This window comes from Lupinus angustifolius, chromosome LG16 (genome assembly GCF_001865875.1).
Source record: "Lupinus angustifolius cultivar Tanjil chromosome LG16, LupAngTanjil_v1.0, whole genome shotgun sequence".
Classification (NCBI taxonomy): Eukaryota; Viridiplantae; Streptophyta; class Magnoliopsida; order Fabales; family Fabaceae; genus Lupinus; species Lupinus angustifolius.
The window spans coordinates 9,236,969-9,245,440 of NC_032024.1; the positions used below are offsets into that span (position 1 = coordinate 9,236,969).

At 33.7% G+C, this 8,472-nt stretch overlaps 1 protein-coding gene across 1 annotated transcript; it reads right to left on the bottom strand.

The window, feature by feature from the left end:
* LOC109329295 lies at nucleotides 5,260–6,648 on the bottom strand. Its single transcript, XM_019562973.1, has 2 exons — nucleotides 5,946–6,648; nucleotides 5,260–5,816 (listed from the first exon to the last, which is right to left on the bottom strand). Exons 1-2 carry the CDS (start codon nucleotides 6,646–6,648, stop codon nucleotides 5,260–5,262), a joined length of 1,260 nt encoding a protein of 419 aa, XP_019418518.1.

The window sequence follows — 8,472 nt, forward strand, 5'->3', positions numbered from 1 at the left end:
GTTTTGAGTTAGCGTCTGGTCTTAAAGTGAATGCTCACAAAAGCTTTTTGTTTTCCATTAATATGGAAGAATCGTTTTTGGTTGATGTTGCTAGTTTCTTGTCTTGTAACCGTGGTTCTCTTCCTTTCTCCTATTTGGGTATTCCGGTAGGGGCTAACCCAAAAAGGTTATCTTCGTGGTCAGGTGTTATTGATGCAATTAAAAATAGACTCGGTTCTTGGAAAAATAAGTTTGTCTCTTTTGGGGTAGGCTCGTTCTTCTTAATGCGGTATTAGCAAATATTCCTATTTATCTTCTATCCTTGTTTAAAGCTCCTAAAGTGGTTCTTATTGTTTTGGGTAGGATTCAAAGAAAGTTCTTGTGGGGTAATAGTAATGGGGGTAGAGGGGTTCATTGGGTGTCTTGGAGTGAGGTGTGTAAGCCTAAAAGTGTTGGGGGTTAGGGGTTAAGGATCTTGGTGTTTTTAATAATGCTCTTTTGGGTAAGTGGAAGTGGAGGTTTTTATCAGAACCCAATTCTTTGTGGGTGAGGGTGATTAAGTCAAAGTATGAGGTTTTTTTGTCTCCCCTGAAGGTTGGGTATGGGTCGGTTTGGTGGAAGTCTATTAACAGTCTTGGTGGGGTGGAGGGGGTGGGTGACCAGTGGTTTTCGTCCAACATTTTTAGAAGTCTGGGTGATGGGTCTCAAACTAGATTTTGGTTGGAAATTTGGTGTGGTATGAGTAGATTTTGTGATATCTTTAGGAGGTTGTCTTTGGTGGCTTTGGATGTCAGCTGTTCTGTTTGTGACTGTGGTTATTGGGTTGCTGGGAATTGGGTTTGGTCCTTGAAGTGGAGAAGAAATTTATTTGTGTGGGAAGATGCTCTAGAGAGGCAATTGTATGACCTTATTTAGCCTTTTTCGTGTCAGCAGGGAAGGCTGGACTCGTGGGGATGGAGTTTATGTTCAGCAGGGGTGTATTCTGTGAGGTCTGCTTACGAGGCGCAAATGCAGAATTCAGTGTCTGCTGTGGATATTCTCTTGAAAAAGGTTTGGATTTCTTGCTTACCCTCTAAAATTTCTTGTTTTGTTTGGAAATTATTAAAGGGGAAAGTTGCTACTAGATATGAACTGTAGAGAATATCTATCATGGTTGATGTGGATTGTCTGTTTTGTGCTACTTCTGAGGAAACTATAGATCATCTTTTTTACTTTGTGAGTTTTCTACAACAGTGTGGAAAGGCTTTTATGATTGGATTGAGTTTAAAGTTGATCTTCCTAGGAATTGTTGTGCTCTCTTTAAGCTTCACATTAGTATTTGGAATAAGAAGAAAGGATCTAATTTGTAGTGTATGTTGTGGTATGCTGAAATGTGGTCGCTTTGTTTGATGAGGAATGACTCTGTGTTTAATGGTAATGAGTATAGTTATTTGTCTATTGTTGAGTTGATTAAGCTTAGATATTGGTTGTGGTTTTCTTGTACTTGTGATAATAGTTTAGTTTCCTTTTCTAGCTAGAACGTTGACCCTTATTATTATATTGGTAACTACTGATTGTTTGTTGGGTTAGTACCCTTGTGCTTTTCTTAATAAATTATCTTTCCTTTGTCGTGCAAAAATAATAATAATATGGATTTGTCTTTAGATCGAGCTACTTTAGACTTTTGCACGTTTAAACCAATCTAAAACATGATTCACTAAAACAAAAACTCAATGAGTACATCCAATTTGAACCAGCTAACCAAACTCAATCAAATGAGTTGAACACAACTAATTTCAAGATTGATCTAACTGCACCAAAGTTATCAAATCTAAAATTATTAATATCTCGTTAGTCACCATATCTATTACTACTGAATAGTAGTGCAATGATCCGACCAGTGGCTTTATTGATGAAATTACTTATCTCTTATGTTATACATTTTATAATAAATATAATAAATTTATAAGGGAAAATTTAGAAAATTCCCTTAAATTTTATGTATTTTGCAAGTAGACGAAATAAAATATTTTTTTTTTAATTACTCATTAAACTTTTATTTCTAGTAATATTGGTCATTTCATACATACATCTGTAAATTACTAATGATTTGTCTATTTCTGGTGAAAATGTAAAATAAATATGCTCTTGATTATTGTTTTCGGTTGCTCAATCACTTTCATAAGCAGTGGTAAAGTCATAACATAAATAATATACAGTTATTGGCACTATATGCATATCAACGTCCCTTTTCTTTTCTGTTTATTCCTTTGTATATTTCCAAAACAATGTATCATTTCCAACCTTTACGATTAAGAACTGAGCAATGATTGAACAAATATAGTAAAGTTTGAATAAATGATCAATTAAAGTGTCGCCAGAATTTACAGAGATTAATTATATTGAAGGATTATTAGAAGCAAAAGTAGAAGTTTGTTTCTACTAAATTTATTATAACACACTTTAATGAATTATGCAACCTTGTTTCTATTCAATTTATTTACAAGAAAATTTCCAATTGAAGTACAGATTCTGCTATGTTAGGTAACAAATTATTGAGCACAGAAAAATGTCGAAGCAGTAGACATATCAAAATCCCAGCTATACATTAAGTATTATACAAAGTCAATCCTAATTTTATCGTTAGTAATTTATAATTGTATGTATATAGGGATCAATTTCAATAATGATTAAAGTTTAAAGAGTAATTTGGAAGAAAAAATAGTTTTGCAAAACACATAAAATTTAAGAAGGTTTTGTGAACTTTTCTCAATTTCTAAATATAAATATTATTATTTGAAACATATATATTAATTATTGAAATGGTTTAATTTGACCAATTTTAATCAATATTTTTAAATTTATCTGGTTTAATTATATGTTGATGTAATTGTCATATTATACTAATATGGAGATTAGTTCATTAGTTTTAGGCCCACACGATATGATACTTATAACATGACTCCAAACTCATTAAATCCCAAACTTATATAATTGTAAAATAATATTTAATAATAATTATCCTATTGAATATTGTATAGTCATTTTGTTAAATTCTATATTAAAAATATATAACAACTTATAAATCTAAGATCAGTACTTACTCGTACAAGTTCTATTCTTATAAATTTGAAGTGTGAGTAATATATGGCTAAAAATTTCACATTAACAAATAATAAATATAAGTTAAATGCATATATGCAAAAATACCCATAAACTATAATACTTTAGGCTTTAGCATTTTGGATCAACATGTTGTAACTGTTAAGCACATGAATAATAATTCATGAAAATCAAATTTAAATTTATTTAATATTGAATTCCAAATATTACATCAATGAATAATAAAATCAATCCATCAAGAAAATAATATAATTAAACATTTTTATACATAACAAGGTAAAAGAGCAATTCAAAAAATCATAAATTATGGAGAAGTGTCAGTTTCTTCATGAACATTCAATAACCCCACCACTTATACTATCTCAGTTTTACATCATATTTTCAACACATAAAATATAAGTACTAGAGAAATTAGAAAACATCCTAAGAAGTATCTCAAATCAAGTTTCCAACTCCCTAATTATTGAATTTGGCATTGAATATATATTTTTCGGCATCTTGGACCTCATTTTATTATTTAGTATTTTGATCGTTGCGTTGGGCATAGGGACGATATGCTCAACACACCTCTTCTGCTGATCCAACCTTCATGTGGGTTGTCTCCACTTGGCACGCCTTCCACGCTGAGTAGGATATCTATGTTGGGCGTAAGTCAGCTGTCTTGTGGCATTTGCTTATTTTATGGCATTTGGTACTATTCTTTGCATATTTTGCTCTTTTTTGTCCTAAAATGTCATGGAAACTCAAATGAAAAGATTAGTACAAATATTCATCAAAACTCCAATTATTAATACATAAAATAAGTATTTTGAATTAAAATAGGTTAATTAGCCTTACAAATTAATGTAATTTTCACATCAAAAAAGCTCCAACAAAACATCATGGTGATCTCTCGTTGACACCGTCAACTACTTCAAAATGTTTCCACTCAAATGACAGTAATTGTATGTTAAGGACAAAGATTTGAGGGGAAGATTATTGAAAATTCCAATTATATGTAAAATATATATGGGTAAAAATGTCTCATAATAAAAAAAGAATGGAGAAATTGAAGTGCAAGTGGAATGATCCATTAACCTAATTAATCTGTTACGACTTGTTTTGGGACTTCATATAATATCTCATTTGAGATTCTTCCTTGTTTTGGACGGCTCAGCTTTTTGGACTCCAATCCTAACGCTTCATACATGCATTTCTTTAGCTAAGATTAGCCTTATTTGTGGTCACTAAAAAAAGTAATATTTATTCATTGTTAATTTAAAGGTTTTTACACGAGTAATGCATATCTATCATAGGTGTATATTACTCTTATTTAATAGTGTTTATAATAATTAATAAATAAATAAAAATGAATAATGATGAAAGAACATTAACAATGTAAAAATACTCATGGTTACCTAGACAGTAAAGACACAAACAAGGTTTTTTTTTTGATAAATAAAAATGCATTAAAGGAGCACAAGGGGTGCCCACCTTAATACAAAAAGGAAACCAATTACAACTTAGTTACATTTAGCGATAAGCAAAGTTTTGGATCCAAACACCAATTAGCGAACGACAAGGAATTATGAGAAACAAAAGAGATAGACCAAGTCCACGATCTAGTTTGAATTAAATCCAATAAGTGCACATAGCTAGGAGTCTTCTCCTGAAAGATGACATCATTTCTCATAATCCACACTGACCAAACGACCGCAAACCAGAGCATACGCCAAAGCTTTATACAAGTACCATTTTTAAGAGTATCATGAAGCTTGAAAGAATCCATAATTGTTGAAGGTATTGTGACAGGAACTTGAAGCCAAGAATAAAAACCTTTCCAAACACTTGCAACAAAGTCACAAGATATAAACAAGTGGTCGATAGTTTCAATATGATTGTTGCAAAAAGAACAAACTGTATCTTCCGCCCTCACAATAATATTCCTCTTAAGAAGATCAGCCTTTGTTGGGAGCCGACCTCTTAAGAGTTTCCAGACAAAACAACAAACATTTGAAGGTAAACAATTAATCCAACAGTTTTTTAGCAAAATACCTAAAGAAGATTGGTTATCATTCATCTGGGCCAAATAAGCTATTTTCACCACATACTCACCCGATCTGTCAAGACCCCATCTCCAAGTGTCACTAGACCCCTATTTGCACGAATGGTGGTTAATTAGATCATATAGATTCTTAGTTAGAGATACATTTCTGCCGACATGTCTCTCTTCCAAGGAATTTCCCAATACCAAACATCATCCTTCCAATAACCGTTGTCCCCCACCCAAGCGCCATGATTAGAAGCTAGATTGAACAATCTAGGAAAAGCCACTTTGAGACTCTGATTACCAACCCAAATATCATGCCAAAAAAGGGTTTGAAGACCGTTGCCAATATCCTTCCAAACATTATCCACAAACCAACCCCCTGAGTCCTCACCAGAAGAGCCCACTTTTCCCAAGTCTCTCCACCACCTCGAAGAACAGATATTCGGATGAGAAAGCCACTCTAGACCATATTTTGAATTTATTACCTTCACCCAAAGAGCATCCTTGTCTTGCAACCTACGCCATCTCCATTTCCCCAACAAAGCAAGATTAAAGCGAAAGAGATCCTTCACACCAAGACCACCTAACTCCTTAGATTTACAAACCACATCCCAAGCCACCCACGCAATACCTTTGCCACCCCGATTATTTCCCCACAAAAATCTTCTTTGTAAGCTAGCAATTTTATCTAGGACCTTCTTAGGAGCTTTATAGAGCGAAAGCATATAAGTAGGAATGTTAGATAAAATTCAGTTCAACAGGGTTAATCTACCACCAAAAGAAATATGCTTGCATTTCCAAGAAGCAAGCCTTTTAGACACAACCTCAATCATACCTTGCCAAGTGGATAACCTCCTGGGATTAGCCCCAACAGGAATGCCTAAGTAGAGGAAAGGAATAGAACCAACCTTACAAAATAAAAAATCCGCCGCTGCTGCGATAGAGGAGTCAGATAACCTCATCTCATACAGAGAGCTCTTGTTTGAATTGACCTTCAGCCCCGAAGCTAACTCAAAGCATCTAAGAATAGTCTTCAAGCAAAAAAGATTTTTATGTGAAGGATTACACACAATAATAGTATCATCCGCGAATTGAAGATCACAAACTTCAACTCCACCTCTACCAATCTTGAGCCCCTCAAAAGCCCCAATAGATCTAGCCTTCCTGACCAATCCTGCAAAACCCTCCGCCACCATAAGAAATAAGAAAGGAGCCATCGGGTCTCCCTGACGAATACCTCTAGAAACAGAAAATTGAGCCATTGGGCTACCATTCACCAAAATCGCCATCGTGGTCGAAGAAAGACAAGCGTTGATCCACTTTCTCCATCTTAACGAAAACCCAAAACGACTGAGCATATAATCTAGGAATGTCCAGTCCATTGAATCGTAAGCCTTCTCAAAATCAACTTTAAACAAGAAACAACCATTCCTATCTTTTTTCGCAGAATGGATGACCTCATTAATAATGACAGGCGCATCAAGAATATATCTACCATGAATAAAAACAGCTTGAGAAGGAGAAATGATGGAATCCATGACACCTTTTAGCCTAGTCGCCAAAATTTTTGCAAGGATTTTATACAAGGAACCAACCAGGGATATCGATCTGTAATCCTAGACACTGTTTGGATTCTTCGTTTTCGGGATCAAAGCAATGAAGGAAGAGTTCAAACCTTTTGGGATTTTTCCATGAACATAAAATTCTTTGATGAAAAGAATGATGTCCCTTTTGACAACGTCCCAGAATTCCTGGAAAAATTTAAAGTTAAAACCATCAGGACCTGGGCTTTTATCAGAAGCGCAACTCCAAACCGCCACTCGAATCTCCTCCTCAAGAAAATCAGCATCCAAATCAACCAACTGAGTATCACTGAGGGTCTGAAAAGCCACACCATCCAGCTTCGGCTTAATCATAGGACTAGCCGAGAACAATCTACTGAAATAATTAGTTATCTCCCTTCTCATAGCCGTGTCCTCCTCATGCCAAACCTCATTAATCCAGATTCCTCTAAGCTGATTTCTGCGATTCCTGTTGTTGATGCAAGCATGGAAATAGCTAGTATTTTCATCCCCCTCCTTTAACCATTGACATCTAGATTTTTGTCTCAACAAGTTATCCTTCAGAATTGCAGCTTCCCACCAATCAGCCGTAAGCTTTTTGAACAAGGATCTTTGATCAGGGCTAAGAACAGAAGACTCTCCCAAAATATTCAACTCCTGAATCTCAAGGGATAATTGACCCAGTTTTGAGTCCAAGCAACCAAATGATTCCTTGTTCCACACTTTTAATCTTCCTTTCAAAAACTTGAGCTTCTCCTTCACAATGAACACAAACAAGGTTAGACAAAGATTATCACGTTTTACATTGACGTTGGTCGAAGAGGGTTTCTAGGTGTGTACTTTATTTGACATTCGAAGTGTCTGGATTCATGTATAAGCCAACACATCACAAATAAAAAATTCAAAATAGGGATGAATCATATCAAATATAAAGTCCCGTCAATAACCAGTGCTGGTGGCTTTGCCGATTGCATTTCATAGCGTGACAACGCAGAGTTACTTGTATAAGCCCTATGATCAAATACAATGATGCACATGAAACGAAATACAATGAACCATTATCATCACTATCTTAACCCATGATCATATTCAATGAACTGCATGGATTTATAGAATAGAAATGGTGCACATGTAACAGAAAACAACAAATACCAAGTTGATTGGTGTTGGTAAGAGACGGTTCTAGCTTGAATAATTATCTAAAACGTGTCTGAAACAGAAGCTTTAGTCAACGGCAATTAACTCATGTCTTGCAAGTGCAATAGATGCAAGGTGCACCGGCCAAGCAATGTTCATGTAGGTAAAAGTTGATATATATAGTTCACAATATTTTATTGAAAAACAAGAAAGAAAATTTTTAGTGTTTGTTTGGTATATATAGATGAAAGTTTCTAGTTTTTGTTTATTATTTAAAAAATAAACTGAAAAAATAAGCAAAAAAGTGATGTTTGTTTTTTGGATTGCTTAATTTTCTTACCAATTCACTTCTATTTTTACCCATAAAATTTCAGTAACACTTTCATTTTTTGGATTGATATTTCTTTAGATTACTTATTTTATCACTTGTTTCGTGAATTGTGTAATTCAATTTTAGTAAATTTTATTTATTTGTGTGTCATTTCTTTTTAAATATTGATACTCATTGTTATATTGTCTTTTATTTTAATATTTTTTGCATTTATCACGAGATATTAAAATAAAAAAAATGTATAAAAAATATATATGATGAAAAATATTAAAAATTGTATATTTTAGAAATCGTATAAAAAATAGAAAAAATAATCATAATATAGAAATAAC